Here is a 15705-nt window from a genome sequence, read left to right as displayed (position 1 = left end):
GTTATAACTGCCACACTGGCTGCACCCACGAAAGAAGAGAGAATGGAGCTGGGCAGGTGGCTCACACCTGTGATCCTAGCACTTCTGAGGCTGATGCAGGAGAATCTCCTGTGCGTTTGATGCCTGCTCAGGCTACCTGGTGAGTTCCAGATCAGGTTGGGCTGCACAGTGAGACCCTGTGTCAAACAAACAAACAAACAAACAAACAAAAAGAAGGAAGGAAAGCATCTTTGATGCTTTTCAAGCATGAAAGACCCAAACAGTGGGCTGTCTACATGATCTAAGGAAGAAAAAGCAGCAGAGTATGGGCAGGATTCAACCCAGTAGAAGGAAAGCTTGCAGTCAGCTGCTTCTGCCTCTCTGCTGCTTGCTTCTAGTGGGTGGAGTCCATTTTCAGAGCATCTGGATACTGAGGAGAGCCCTACTTCTGGAAGGTGACCGGAAGTGACATCTATGAGTTTAAGAATGCAAAACAAAGGCTTTTTCCAACAAATATTTCCCACAATAAAGGGAGGGGGGATGAAAGTAGAAAAAACATACATAGATGTATGCCCAGTCTAACCTAGCTCGTCACAAGGAAGGTAGCAGTTATGAAGAAAGTGAAAGATAAGAACTTTGGACCACATCATCCCCTGAGAGGTGCACCCGATGAACTTTACCCTACTCCTGACCCAAATTAAAGATATATATATAAAAAAAAAACTTTAATCCCATTGTTTGGTCCTTGAAAACTGCCAGAAGTTCATGGATCAGATTAATTCAATCTAGAGGTGTTCCTTTCTCCCCAAGAATAGATTCTGTCCGTATAACATATACTAATGTCATCTGTTAGAATGGGGGAATCTATGCAAGTACATTTAAAACAAACATTGAAATGATCTCCCTAACCTAAGAGCCTGGGGGAAGAGGGACTGCCATGTCTGTCTTATTGGCTTTTACCATCATGTCTGGTTTAAGCATTTTAACAACACAAATACACGTTGAAGAATTTCCCAATGACTATGAGAACTTATTTCCCTAACTAATTTGTCCTCGGTGACAGGAAAGGCCTGCCTTCAAACGAAATGGAGCTCAGAACCACAAGTCCATCCCAATGTTGCTATGAGTTCTACACTGGGAAATTTGAGGCAGCTAATTGAGGTGTGTTCTACAGCTGGAGATAAGTATCAAGTATATAATTTGCCTACAAGAATAGTGCACAAATTCAAGGTCGTGGTGCCTTTTCCTGGGTTTGAACCCATAAAACCACATCTTTCCCCCTAAGTGTTCATGGCTCACCTGTCTTTTTCAATCCCAATGAGCTCACAACAAAGAGGCCAATACTGTGAGCAGTCTGTCTTTAGAGTGCATCACACATCTCTTCACGAACACCCTCACTCCTCAGATAGGCTTGTGCAGTGCTGTGGTGCATGGAGCTCACAGCTCATGCTAGTGAGTTTCCCCTCCTGCATCTCACCCTAGTCCCTGGCAGCCCTCTCAGCAGGAACTTGTCCCTCAAGTGTTCCTGCAGACTTAGTATCACAGATACTTATTAATTAACACGGGCGCCCCATCCCACTGCTGTGGTGATATTTTGCTGGACTCTAATAAAACCAGCCTGAAGATCAGAGGACAGAACCAGCCACAGAGTTAGCTACAGAGGTCAGGCAGTGGTGGCACACATCTTAAATCCTAGCACTCAGGAGGCAGAGATTGGTCTAGATCTCTGTGAGGTCAAAGCCACCCTTGACTACACGAGATTAATCCAGTTTAAAAGAGAAACAGCCAGGCAGTGGTGGCACATACCTTTAATCCCAGCACTAGGAAGGTTGAGACAGGAAGTGATATGGCTGGGCAGGGAAAGGAATATAAGGCGGAAGGAGACAGGAATTAGGCCCTTTCAGATGAGAGGACTCAGAGGCATTCAGTCTGAGGATTCATGGAGACAGGATCTTCTCTTTTCAGCTGAGGAGTTGGCGAGGTGAGAAGTGGCTGTGGCTTGTTTCCTCTGATCTTTCAGCATTTATTCCAATATCTGGCTCCGGGTTTTGATTATAAGACCATTTAGGATTCGTGCAACACATTGCCTTCTCCTAGTTCTGATTGTTTCGTAGAGAAGATTTGGTCCCAAGAACACAATGGCCAGCCTGTCCTTGTCATCGACACTTTCACAATCGGTGAAAGTGATTTCACCATCCATGTAATCTCAATAACACCTGCACACGCAAGAATATGTATTGAGTTTGGAACCACAAGCCATTATGGGCGCTGGGGATAGAGCCATAAGTTAGAAAAATCTCCCTTCTTTCAAGTAATTGTAGTTTAGGAGAATCCTACAGTGGAGGGGACTACGAAAAGAATTAAAATAGAACCTGCATGGGCTGGTGAGATGGGTCAGTGGGTAGATGCACTTGCCGCCAGGCCTGACGACCTGAGTTCAGTCCCCAGAACCCATATGGTAGGAAAGAAACTGTCCCACAAGTTGTCCTCTGACAATCACCATCCCTTGCAGCATGCTCCCACGCACAGGCGGCGAACGAACACACACACACACACACACGCACGCACGCACGCACGCACGCACACATACACGACCAAAATGAATGTAAGTTAAAAAAAAACAAAAACAAAAGCAGGACCCACTGACAGGGTGGCTGGGTGGCTGCTTAGCTGGGTAGTCGTTTTGTTTTGAGGTGGTGCTGTCATCTGAGCCGTGAATGTCAAGCTAGACAGCAATCCCTCATGAAATGTTAAATTGCTATTGTTCCAGTGGAGGAGCCATTGGCAGGAAACTGCTACTTCAAAATAAGTTTTAAAACATACTGGTTCGGTCGGCAGTTCCGTTCCCTCCTTCACTTGGTTTCCTTTTCTTCCTGGTTCATGTTCCTCTACCGAGAGGACAGCTGCAGAGCTCGTTCTCATTGGTGGAAGATTCCAGCCCCACCCACCCGTTCTCCACACCAGGTCTTAAATCCTTGGAGTGTAATTGAAGGAGTGGCGAGAGTGGGCGTGTCATCGGAGGTGACGTTTCCGGAAGCTCCGACTGTCATCCTTCAGGAAAGGTGGGAAGGGTCCTGGGAATGCTGCGGGACGGGGGATCCTGGTGCGGTGGGGCCCCGCGGGGAGAAACCATGAGTGTGGGACCCGTACCCCTGACCCCGGCCCGCCGCGCGCGAGCTCCGGGATAGCCCTGTCCCCAGAGCTGGCTCCTTCCTGACCAGCCAGGCCCGGTCTCAACACTCCTTGCATTTTCGAGAAACCTGCCTGAGAGCCTTCTGGAGGGCGCTGCCAGCTGTTAGAGCGGGATCCCTCTCCGATGCACACGCCCCTCTGCTCCTTCCTTTCGCCTCCTCCAGAGCCCCTCCTGGTCCCTCCCCCTTCTTTTCGGACACTGTCTTTTCCTCTGCATGGTTGCTGAACCTCATGTTGACCCAAGCCACTCAATGGCTTCCGGAGGAGGGTCCCTTCTCTACCCACAAGTGCCTCCCCCACGCCCGCCGCCCTGCCCCCCCCCCCCCCAGCATCCCATTCCAGCATCCCATTCCAGTGAGCTCTGCTGGGCTCTGCCCAGTTCAGCAGTTAGGGACTTGGGGCGGGTTTTACCCTCGCAGGAGGAGATGTGTTATATTTGCAATGCCTCCACGTTCCTAGCAGCCCCCAGCTTTTGCTAGGAAATAAGGAGCTTTAGTGGGGAAACTTCATGGAAGAAATGCCACCCAAAGGTTGAAGCAAGCTAAAGTAGAATTGGCCTAGAGAAAACAGGACAGGTGAGAACTCAGAAAAACAACGGCTGAAGTTCAAAGGAGACTGTAATCGGCAGTTCCCGGGTAGGTGGGAATCCTGACGGAGGAATACCGTACAGAGATGGAAAAGTGAGACTGCTCAAGCAGAAGATGAGTGTATTCTAGAATAGGCTGGCTGGGGTGTGCTGTGATCCAGTGCACAACAACAACCCGGATTCCGCTCTGGATTCTGTGGAATGATGGTGTGTGGAGCCCAGGGCCTGTAGTCGAAGGGAAGCGACATCTAGAAAGAATGTAGACCCACTGGAGTTTGGATTGCAATGAGTAAGAATCCTAGAGTGTCCCACCCCATGTGAGGTAACTGTCCCATTGCTGTTCAAGCCTTGCTTATCTTGTGGAGACAAGTATGCATTGATGCTTCTGAGCGCTACCTGCCTGGCCCAGAATGGTAAATGTGATGGACAGAATCAAATAGTGGTTTAGTGAGCAGAGTTAGGAACATTTGCCCCAGAAAGAAGCACACACCCCCCCACACACACACACAATGGCCTTGTATTCAAACCTGAGGAAGTGTATTATAGTAAATATCACTTATTTGAAGTAGTCAGCATGAATTAACAGGGCAGTCTTCGAGAAGGTTCACTGAACCCACTCTGCCGGGTATTGGGGAAATGGAAGCAGGAATCTGGATAGAGAACAGAAAAAATAACTGGTGCTTCCTTACCTCCACTGTGCCCTAGGCACGCCTTCCCTGATGAGTGATTCAGGGAACAACAGACCCAGCCCACAGCGGCCTTTTAATGGCTGTATTCCTTGTAGCATCAAATTGTGGGACAATTTTGTTTTTGACTGTCAGTTCTCAAATCAGGATTTGAGTATTCTTGGGGATAGGAGGGATAAGTTATTGATCAGAACCACTGTGTGTAGTGTTTTATTTTCTCTAATTTTTGTTTGTCTGTTTTGTGCTTTGTTTTTGTTTTGAGACAGGGTCTCTCTTTGTAGCCTTGGCTGTCCTGGAACTTGCTATGTAGACTAGACTGGCCTTGAATTCAGAGGCTGGAATTAAAGGTGTGCTCAGCCATGCCCAGCTCTTTCTATAATTTTTTGAGAGAATTGTGATACACTCATCCTGTGCTAGACCTCTGGGGAGATATGATCCTGGCTTTGATGTTATCTGTTTGTTTGTTTGTTTGTTTGTCCCAGAACTTACTGGTCCAATGTCTGACCATGGGGATGTGAGCCTCCCACCCCAAGACCGGGTGAGGATTCTGTCCCAACTTGGGAGTGCAGTTGAATTAAATGAAGACATTCCACCCCGTCGCTACTTCCGTTCTGGTGTTGAGATCATCCGCATGGCATCCATTTACTCTGAAGAAGGCAACATTGAACATGCCTTTATCCTCTACAACAAGTACATCACGTAAGCTGCCCGCAGTTCTCCTTCCTTTTTTCCGTTCCTTGCATCTGCCCCAGGGCTCACCTGTGGTTCCCACAGTGGCTAACAGTAGGGAACTTGACCGTGTCAGCCACTAATCAGGTTCCAGGCAGCTTTCACCTGTGAGTTGTCCTTGCCGTTCAAGGACTGAGGACCAAAGGTGGCATTATTTGACTCAGAAATTTCCTGGGTAGGAGCCTGAGTCCTCGGTCTGTGCCCACATGTCCCTGCTGTTAGACACAAGAGTTGGCAGGTAAGCTGGCTGTATCTGTATTGGTGAGTGTTTTGACGGCACTTTCTCTGCTCAGGCAGCCAGTCACGGGGCTATTGCTGGAGTGTGGCCCAGCCCAGACTCCTATACTCATCCGGGAGCCTATTGAGCAGTATAGAAAAGATGTTTCCTTCTTAGCCGTCACTGCACACAGTCACCAGATAACTGTGGACCACTTGCTGTCTGACTTATCACAGTAAGACCTTTCTCGAACGGTTTGTTCATGGTAGCTGGGTAGGCAGCACCAATACAAGGTCTCAAGGCTGTCACCAGGGAATGACTCCTAAAGCCCCAGGGATAAGAGCACTGGGTGACTGAGCAAGGGCATATGGGAAAGGTCTTACTTGTCATTGCTAGTCTGAAGTTTAGTACAATAGGATCTATAGCGTTTCCTGTGACTCGGGGGAACTCTGGGGCTCAGGAGGCGTTCCCCTGGCCTGGTTTCCTTGATCTTCACAGGGCAGTGTTTACTAAGGAGGCACATCACCCTCCAGCTCTGTTCTCAGAGGAGCAATCTCGGGGTCAAGAATGAGCTTGGGTTTCTGTTTGTACCGACACCTCCTATTTCAGGCTTCATTCCAGAGCGTGGGTTCTTTTTGTTTTCCGTCTAGACTTACAGACAGCAGTCCCTGGAGATCATAGTAAACCTCCCTCTCCATTCCTCCCTCCCTAAGACACCGACTCTAACCAGTTCCGCATGTGTCCTCCCAGACAGACAGACGTACACCAGTCCTCACACTGAGTCTCTTATCAGTCCATCAGTCATGACACACTGAGTCTATCAGTCTTCTCAAGCATCATTCTGACACAGTAGGGACTACTTCTGGGTTCTATGACTGAGCTGGGTGTTTAAGGGTAGCAGCATCCCTGGTTCTGTGACTGAGCTGGGTGGTGAAGGGTAGCATTTTCCCTGGTTCTGTGACTGAGCTGGGTGGTGAAGGGTAGCATTTTCCCTGGTTCTGTGACTGAGCTGGGTGGTGAAGGGTAGCATTTTCCCTGGTTCTGTGATTGAGCTGGGTGGTGAAGGGTAGCAGCACCCCTGGTTCTGTGACTGAGCTGGGTGGTGAAGGGTAGCATTTTCCCTGGTTCTGTGACTGAGCTGGGTGGTGAAGGGTAGCAGCACCCCTGGTTCTGTGACTGAGCTGGGTGGTGAAGGGTAGCAGCACCCCTAGTTCTGTGACTGAGCTTGGTGGTGAAGGGTAGCAGCACCCCTGGTTTGTGCCCACTAGGTGCCAGTATCATCCCTCTCCTCACTCTGGCCAACCCCAGAGTCTGGATTTTTCCTGGTTGTTTTTTCTTTGTTTACAAGAAGAGACAGCTAGCTGGATTTGGCCCACTAGTTTTATTTTGCCAAATCCTGGTGTAGACAGGTTGATTTTTGTGTTTTGGAGTGTTTTCTTGGCGGGGGTTGGGGAGGGGTTGGGGGGGCGCTGGGGATTTTGGTTTGTTTGATTTTTATTTGATTGTTTTAATTTTTTTTTACATGTCACTGGCTGTCCTGGAACTCACTACATAGAACAGGCTGACCTTAAACTCACAGATTCTCCTGCCCCTGAGTGCTAGGATTAAAAGTGTGAACCACCATGCCCAGCTTAGACAGCTCATTGTAGAAACTTGGGTAAGATACAAAGTAGAATAATGAGAAAGTCATTGAGTGGAGATGAGAAGTGTGAATGTGCTTCTCTGTGTTTTAAGATGGGAAATTCTAGAGCATGGGTTTGTTTTTTTCCATAAAGAAAAGATCTTGTGAAAAAGGCGAGGCTAATGGTCCAAGAGAGAGTGTTGTAACAACAAGCTCCTGAGAAATAGAATCAAATGTATTAATGCTGTTAAGAGTCCATGCAAGGGGCCCAGCGGTGGTGGCGCATGCCTTTAATCCAAGCACTCGGGAGGCAGAGCCAGGAGGATCTCTGTGAGTTCAAGACCAGCCTGGTCTACAGAGTGAGATCCAGGACAGGCACCAAAACTACACAGAGAAACCCTGTCTCGAGAAAAAAAAAGAAAAAAAAGTTCATGCAGGGCTGCAGATACAGCTCAGTGGTACAGAGCTTGTCTAGAATGTGGGAGACCCTAGGTTTGGTCCCCAGCACCAGTAACAACAACAATAATACTAATGGATGCAGAAGGAATTGGATTTCGTCTTTTTTTTTATGTGACCCAGTGTTACACTGAATGACAAATGTTAAGTTAATGGTGAGACTGACATGGGGTAGGGTGTCTGCCCCTATACACAGTGAGCCAGGTCTGGGGCAGTGTTATGGATTGGGGGTTAATTTGGGACTGCATTGGGTGGACTAGGCCTGAAGCAATAGATGCAGCTACCTTCATTGTTCTGGTACCTGTTTTCCAGACCCTGATTCGAGTCTGTGAACTGACAGGTGGGTGGTTGCAGGAAAGTTGTAGCCCAGTGACTGGGAGACTGATTTTCACTTGGTGAGTTCCTGTCAGTTTACACCAAGTGGCTTACTCTACCAGTTACTACAACTGGAGAGGGGCATGGGCAGACATCTGCCTCACCACCCTTCTGCCTCCCCGACTCATAAGAGTATTGTTCTGGCTCTTTCATGGATGCTTTAGTTCAGGGTTTAAAAGGCATGTCTGTCTTTCCTCCCCGAGCAGTTCAGGCATCTTAATGATCTCAGACGTATCTCCCCCCTTGGTAGTAATTTTCCTGCTAAAGGAATGTGTTGCCTTTTGCAGACCCCAGTATAGAAGAAAGATCTTGAGCATGTGGGATCAGTACATACTTTCATGATGAGCACAGACAATAAGCCAGGCCGTGGATTCTTTCACAGCTTTTTATGGGCATCAGAAGGTTGCACAGAAGGGACTTAGAATATTCAAGCAGTTCCGGTCTGCTGTAGTGTGTGAGCTTTCCCTAACACAAATCCTCTTTCTGCAAGTCAACTATCACCTGTACTGAAGGTATTTACTGGGACTGGGGTTTATAGACCAGAGAAAGGGTCTCCCATGCTTAGGTTCACTTCGACAATTAACTTTGGAAACTGGAAACTATGAAATAAAGATCCTTAATACAACCTTCTATTGAAAGTCTGCTTCTTTTTCTTTTCTTTTTTCTTTTTCTTTTCTTTTTTTCCGAGACAGGGTTTCTCCATGTAGTTTTGGTGCCTGTCCCAGATCTTCTCGCTCTATAGATCAGGCTAGCCTCGAACTGACAGAGATCTGCCTAGCTCTGCCTCCCTAGTGCTGGGATTAAAGGCGTGCTTTTTGAATGAGTTGTTTTCATATAAAATACCTGTTCATGATAATTTTCCCTCAAATATTAGAAGGGAGGAATTCAAGTTAAAACAAAAAAATTAGATGGCAGGTTGGTGACATGTCTCAGTGGGTAAAGCACTTGCCATGGAAGTTGGTTTAAATCCCTGGAGCCCACGTAAAGGTAGAGGAGAGAACTGACTCCACAATCTGTCCTCTGACTTCCACATATGAACACACACACACACACACACACACACACACACACACACATACATAATAATAATAATAATAATAATAATAATAATAGCATCCCATCCAGCACCTATAACACTTATGGACTTATCCTTGAGGCACGAAAGCGGCCGCAGTCTGTATTCTGTTCTGAGCTCGTTCTCTTAGTGATACTGTTTTTCCACTTGGGGCCACATGGAGCCTTCTCTTCTACCTGAACAATGTCCTGGATCTCTTCATGGCCAGTTCTCTTCCAATCCCTACTCAGATGCCATCTTGTGTGCTTCCCTGAGCTACTCCACCTCAAACCCGTTCTCCAGCCACTGCCCATCCTCCTTTCCCATTGATAATGACCTGCCTGGCACTGATGCCTTTTTACGTATTTCCATTATATACTGGGGAGTGTTTTGTCTGCTTGTATGTCTGTGAACCACATGTATGCCTGGTGCCAGAGGAGGCCAGAAGAGACTGGAATTAGACAGCTGTGAGCTGCCATGTGGGTGCTGGGAATCAATCTCAGGTCCTCTGGAAGATCTGCCAGTGCTCTTAACCACTGAGCCATCTCTCCAGCCCTAATGGCACTGATTCTTTGACATACTTCCTGTTTTAATGTCTTTTCTCCATTGTAATGGGTGCTCCATAATGAGGGCAAAGCTTGAGTGATTTATGGTATATCCTCAGCCGTCAGAACCCAGCTCAGCACCTTATAGAAATGCCTAGTAAGTAGTTTCTGAATGAATGAGTGATTGACAAACATTGTTTCACAGTTGGATATGTAATGATTTATTCAATTATCCAGCCTCAATGGACATTGTTGTTTCCCCTGCTTTTATAATTCCATATTGAATCTTCTGGTGTACATATCTTGGTGTATGCATAGATGTTGTATATTGATCTCCTCCGTAAGTTCCTTGAGGCCAAACTGTGAGTTTCTTGGCTATGTACATCTTAAGTTTGAATAATCATCTCCCACGTTTTCCTTCCAATAAGAAAGAAAGGTTAGATCTCTACTTACCATCTTGCTAACACACAAGAGCACACATTTCCTACACCTGTGCCTATGCCAGACACAATCTACCTTGAAGCCTTTGCCAATCTGATGGCAAAACTGCTACGTCACCTTTCCTTAGCATTTCCTTCATCTGAGGTGAGGCTGAAAACTCTTCTCCTGTGCGTCCACTGCCTGTCCTTCCCACTTTTGCCTCTCCTCTGTTGCTCTGTGAGGTGGTTTTTGTGTGTTGGCTGATATGTCTTTGTTTTGACGGATTTCCTTTTCTCTAGTCTGCAACCAGATATAACCCCAGACAGAAGCATCCATCTGGCCACTGCTGTGTTGTGTTGGCACCTCGGAAGTTTCCAGCCCTGGTGTTAGATCTCCTCCGTGATAATTCTCACCTCCATCTTTTATTCCTGTGTCTGCTACTGACTATAATCATATCCACACCCGGCAGATAGTGGCCATGAGTGCAGTCCTTTAATTTTTTGTTTTTTAATTTATATTTATTGTTATTATTTAGTAGTAGTAGTAGTAGTATGGAGAGGTAAATGGATCGCTGGCCATGTGCACGCACAGAGGTCAGAGGACAACTTTCAAGAGTCACTTCCCTTGGCCTGAACGGCTTGCACAGCATGTGACTTTACCCACGGAGCCACCTTGTGTCTTGTTGGTCTGTGCACGTTACCTTTAAGTAAGTCTATGATTCTGTGTTGGCTGCCTTCATGGTTAACCTCAGTTGCATCTGCCTGCGGACCGCAGGCTACACATGCCCGGAAGCATTCCCACACTTGATTTGCTGCAAAATACTCTTCTCTGAAGGATTAGGAGTCCCAGGAAAAACTTCACAAGAGCAATGATGGCCATGGTTTTCTCTTTGCCTCCTACCCCCGGCTGCCGATGGCCTCTGTTCTGCTTAGCATCTTTGCTGCTGGGATAAACCACTCTGACCGAAAGCAGCTTGGAAAGCAAAGGATTCACACAGCTGATGGGAACTCAAGGCAGGAATCTGAAGAGGAACGCAGCAGAGGATGCTGCTTATCGACTTGCTCCTGCTCACATTTGTCTACCTTTTTCGTACTGCCCAGGCCCACCTGCCTTGGGTTACCACCACTCACAGTGGACTGGGCCCTCCTTCGTCAATTAGCAGTCAACACAGTGTCCCACAGACAGGCCCACAGGCCAATCCAATGGAGGCAGTTCCTCAGTTGAGGGTCCCTCCTCCCCCGTGTGTCAAGTAGACAACCAAGATTAGCCAGCACAGAATGAGGCGTGTTTTATGACAGAGGCCCCTTTCTGTCATATCTCAAGGAAAAGACCTTTTCTTTGGAGTTACAATTGGGGCATATCACAGGCTTTTATTTACATTTGGTTTGGAGTTGATGGGGGAGTGCCTTTTTTTCTGTTTTAAGACATTCTCACTAAGTAGTTCAGTCTAGTTTAAAACTCACAGTGCCTCCTTAGGGCTGGAATTATAGGCATCAATGGATGCTACATCCTTCTTTGCCATTTTTTTTTTAAATTTACCTTTCTATATTTTTTGTTGGGGTGAGAGTACCTGCAATGTGGCATTCATGGAGGTTAGTAAACTACTTGGCTTGCTCAGTTCTCTTCCTCCACCATGTGAATAATAAGGGTTAAACTCTGGTCGCCAGCCTTGGCTGCAAGTGCCTTTACCCACTGAGCCGGCTCGCTCACCCTGAGGCTCTCCTTTTTTGATGTAGGGATCTTGTGCTTGCTGTTACTCCCTGTTTGGGGAGAAGAGATCAAAACTTCTATGGAGGAACAAAGCTGGTAGAGGGCAAGGCCTATATGCTGTGCCTGGTCTCCCCAGAACCCCTAGAAACTCTTGTTGCATGGCTGCATTGTCTCAGGGTCTCATGTGGCATTTTCTGTGTACCCTAATCATTCCAGTCTGTTTCCGTAGGCTGTTCATTGAAAAACTTCCAAAACACCGAGACTACAAATCAGCCATCATTCCTGAGAAGAAAGACGCGGTCAAGGTGGGTCCCAGTTTTCACTGGTGTCTGTCTCTAAGCTCCAGAGCAGCGCAAAGCAGCTGACATGCAGCCTCAGTGCATTCATCAGAGCCAGAGAGAAGAACTGGGCTGCCTCTCCAGTGCAGGGAGGGGTAGCGGGATGGCGGGGTGAGGGGTTTGAACCACATGTAGGAGGGACAATGCTGTCATGTCACTCTAGTCCTCTTTCTCGCTTCCTTGACTGACATTAGAATGTTCTGATTCTCAGGTTCGGTTTTGTATTTCAGAAATTAAAGAACGTTGCTTTCCCTAAAGCAGAAGAACTTAAGACTGAACTCTTGAAAAGATACACCAAAGAATATGAGCAGTATAAAGAACAAAAGGTCAGTGTGAGCAGCCTTGAACAGCTAAGAGGACAGTGCGCTTGCTTCTCAGCCAGCCCCAGGGCTGTGCTGTGCCACGGCAAATGGAGTCTGATTTTTAATGGGCTGGTCTGTGTAGGGTGAGGGGGCACAAAGGCCAGTGACTCAGAAGAGTCACTAATGAGTGGTGATATGGAGGATTCTCACAGATTCAGTCTATGTGTCTAAGAGGACAGACACCTGTGACCTTTCTGTCATATCTACAGCAAGAGACCTGACCACAGTGAACATTCTCGACGAAGCATAAGGCGTTTCAGATGTCGGGTGTGAGAAGCTGAGATCCTGTGCTTGTCCCTGAAGCTTTTTGTAGCCATTCACCTTCCCAGTGGTGTGCAGCGGGTCTTGTTTAGAATAGTTTCAGCTTGGGGAGAAACACACAGGGCCCTACAGTGCTCCCTTGTAGAGCAAGAATACACACGGGAGGGGTACCTGCGTGCCAATGTGTAGCCGTCTGCTGAGCTGTTCCGCACACTGGTGCTGGCAATCAGCGGAGGGAGTAACAGCTCTGAGCCATACATTTCTAATGCACTAAAGGGGGTTGTTCATTGATATTAGTTTAAATGTCACTGTATTTCAGTAATCACTAGAAAAGTTTAGAGACTCCCACAGGTTGTCCTCTGACCTCCACATATAAGCCTTGGCCCATGTCCCCACTCTAGTAAACATATAAGTAAGTGTAATTTTAAAAATTAAAAATAAAACAAACAGCATGAATGTGTAGCTAGAGTTTTCCTGCCTGGCCCACAGTCAGGATATATCTCTTTCACCTGCCAGTCCCACAGCCTCTCAGACCCGACCAAGTAAACACAGAGATTTATGTTGCTTTCAAACTGTATGGCCGTGGCAGGCTTCTTGCTAACTGTTCTTATAGCTTAAATTAATCCATTTCCATTAATCTATACCTTGCCACATGGCTCGTGGCTTACCGGCATCTTCACAAGCTGTTTCTCATCGTGGCAGCTGGCAGTGTCTCTCTGACTCAGCCTTCCACTTCCCAGCTTTATTCTCCTCCTTGTCCCGCCTACAATTCCTGCCTAGCCAATGGCCAATCAGTGTTTTATTTCTTGACTAATTAGCAACACATGTGCCATACAGAACATCCCACAGCATGAATGCTTGCACATGGGTGCTTGGCTCCCTTTGTTATACACTCCAGGATCCCCTGCACAGGGAATGGTCCCATCTGCAATTAAGATGGGTCAAGATCATCCCCTACAGACATGTCCAGAGCCTTGTTCTCAAGATGATTCTAGAGTCTGTCAAGTTGGCAATGAACACTAGCTGTCACACCAAGGTACCTTGAAGACAGGAACTCTAGCTATCCCTGAAAATAGGTATATGGTGGCTTGGTAGAACAGGGTGGTGACTCCTCCATGGCTTTAGAGGTATCTAGCAAAGCACAGATTCTGAACTGGGAAATCAGACCAGAGCAAAACTGTATTTTGGACATCTCTGTGCCGGGAAGGCTTTCCTTCAGAGAGGTGAAGTGTTAGCTAAGTCCCTTTTTTTCTCCTCCTGTAGAAAAAGGAAGAGGAGGAACTTGCCCGGACTATCGCCATCCAGCAAGAGTTAGAAAAAGAAAGACAGAGAGTTGCCCAGCAGAAACAGAAGCAGCTGGAGCAGGAGCAATTCCATGCCTTTGAGGAGATGATCCAGAAGCAGGAGCTGGAAAAAGAGCGGCTAAAAATTGTCCAAGAGTTCAGGAAGGTGGACCCTGGCCCGTGTGGGCCTCTGCTACCTGATCTGGAAAAGCCTTGTGTAGATGTGGTCCCCACCTCACCCACGCAGACTTCAGACTGTAACAGAACCGTGAGGCCAGCTAAGCCGCCCGTGGTGGACAGGTCCCTGAAGCCTGGGGCACTAAGCCTCATAGAAAACGGTGAGTCCCCCTGCTGATGCCGTCTCCTGTCTCTCTTGCTTCCGTGTCCCACTGTCTTGGCTCTGTCAATAGAACCTCGGGTGATGAGCGCTGTCTTTTTCTGTCCTGCCATCCTGTCTGTCTTGTAAAATGGCCTTTTACTTAGGCTAATCAGAGGCAGTTTTCTAAAAACTTCCTGGAAGACAGGCCCTCAACTTTTAAGGGCTCTGCAGAAATGTGAAGTGTTCAGTGAACTAGAGGTCACAGGTGGCACTTCCTGGAAGCAGTTTTAAAATGTTTAGTACCACATGTAACTCTTGAGTGGCTTTTTATTTTGTTTTGTTTTTCAAAACAGGGTTTCTCTGTGTAGCTTTGGAGCCTGCCCTGGATCTCACTCTACAGACCAGGCTGGCCTCGAACTCACAGAGATCCACCTGGCTCTGCCTCCCAAGTGCTGGGATTAAAGGCGAGCGCTACCACCGCCCGGAGTGACTGGCTTTTTTTTTAAGGCCCCTGAATCACCCACTGTGCCCTGGATCTCCTCATCTGTAAGGAGCTGCTCAACAAGAGTGCTGGGCATTGCAGGGGGCTGCTTGGTGCCTTCAGAAAACCTTGTGACCCATCCTCAAACATCTAAGAAAGGAAGGAGGGCTGTGCTCTGAGGCTTGCCCTTCAGACCTTCTCCCTGGCTCCCTCTAAAGCCTTCTGTCCCTCTGTGGCTCCTTCCTGCATGGCCTGTGCTCTGGGGCACACTCTCTAATGCCTTCCCCACAGGTCTGTTAGCTTCCATCCAGCCTTAGCGGCCGCCTTCCCTGCTTTTCTTGACAGTCCTCTCTGTTCAGTCAGATTGATTCAACGCCCATAAAACCCCCAGAGATCTTCTCATCCTCAATATTTTTGAAATCATTTCTGGTAGTGCCATCATTTGTCAATAAGTAGATTCTAACTTCCTGCAGGCGAGGCCTTGAGTCTTTCTCCTCTTGTGTCTCCTGTGGGTGAGACATGCCTTCTGAGAACGGACTGAGGGATCGCTGGACTGAAAGGAAGACTGTGCCCAGCCTTAACCCGTCATCCACAGAAGCAGCTGTCCAACTGCTGTAGCTCTGGCTGCAGCTCTGCGCTGTCTCGTCTGGCAGTTCAGGTCTTGCAGTTCAATGTGCGGATGTGGCACGTCTGTTTCACTTTGTTCTTAATATGAAAACGTGACAGAGGAAGTTCCTTCCTCCCCCAGCTTGCTGGGTCTCACACAGCTTCTCTGTGGAGTTCATGAGTGGATCCACTCTTGGCATCCTGGATAGGTTTTACAAGCTGCTTTGGAAATGCCTTCTCAGGGAGCTTCATCTTTAAACTTTCTTTTTTGTTTTGTTTTGAGACAGGGTTTCTCTGTGTAGTTTTGGCGCCTGTCCTGGAACTCCCTCTGTAGACCAGGCTGGCCTCGAACTCACAGAGATCCTCCTGCCTCTGCCTCCGGAGTGCTGGGATTAAAGGTGTGCGCCACCACCGCCCGGCTAAACTTTGTTCTAGCAGGTGTTCCAGAGGGCACCAGGTGGTCCGATGACAACCTTGAGGGTCAG

The 15705-nt window shown here is 47.7% G+C and overlaps 1 protein-coding gene across 1 annotated transcript in view; it reads left to right on the top strand.

Moving 5' to 3' along the window:
• Positions 1 to 6: 6 nt before the first annotated feature.
• Positions 7 to 15705, top strand: part of Stambp (STAM binding protein) — a 28109-nt gene continuing 12410 nt past the window's right edge. The window contains exons 1-7 of the mRNA XM_059258058.1: positions 7 to 139; positions 1043 to 1140; positions 2944 to 3041; positions 4926 to 5142; positions 11800 to 11875; positions 12139 to 12234; positions 13795 to 14152. Of these exons, the coding sequence (XP_059114041.1) occupies positions 4940 to 5142; positions 11800 to 11875; positions 12139 to 12234; positions 13795 to 14152 (733 nt within the window). The 5' untranslated portion in view covers positions 7 to 139; positions 1043 to 1140; positions 2944 to 3041; positions 4926 to 4939. The remainder of the gene's footprint in view (positions 140 to 1042; positions 1141 to 2943; positions 3042 to 4925; positions 5143 to 11799; positions 11876 to 12138; positions 12235 to 13794; positions 14153 to 15705) is intronic.

Source organism: Peromyscus eremicus, chromosome 3 (assembly GCF_949786415.1).
Source record: "Peromyscus eremicus chromosome 3, PerEre_H2_v1, whole genome shotgun sequence".
NCBI lineage: Eukaryota > Metazoa > Chordata > Mammalia > Rodentia > Cricetidae > Peromyscus > Peromyscus eremicus.
The sequence above is the reverse complement of the archived record's forward strand: the minus strand, read 5'-3'. Positions and strand labels throughout refer to the sequence as shown.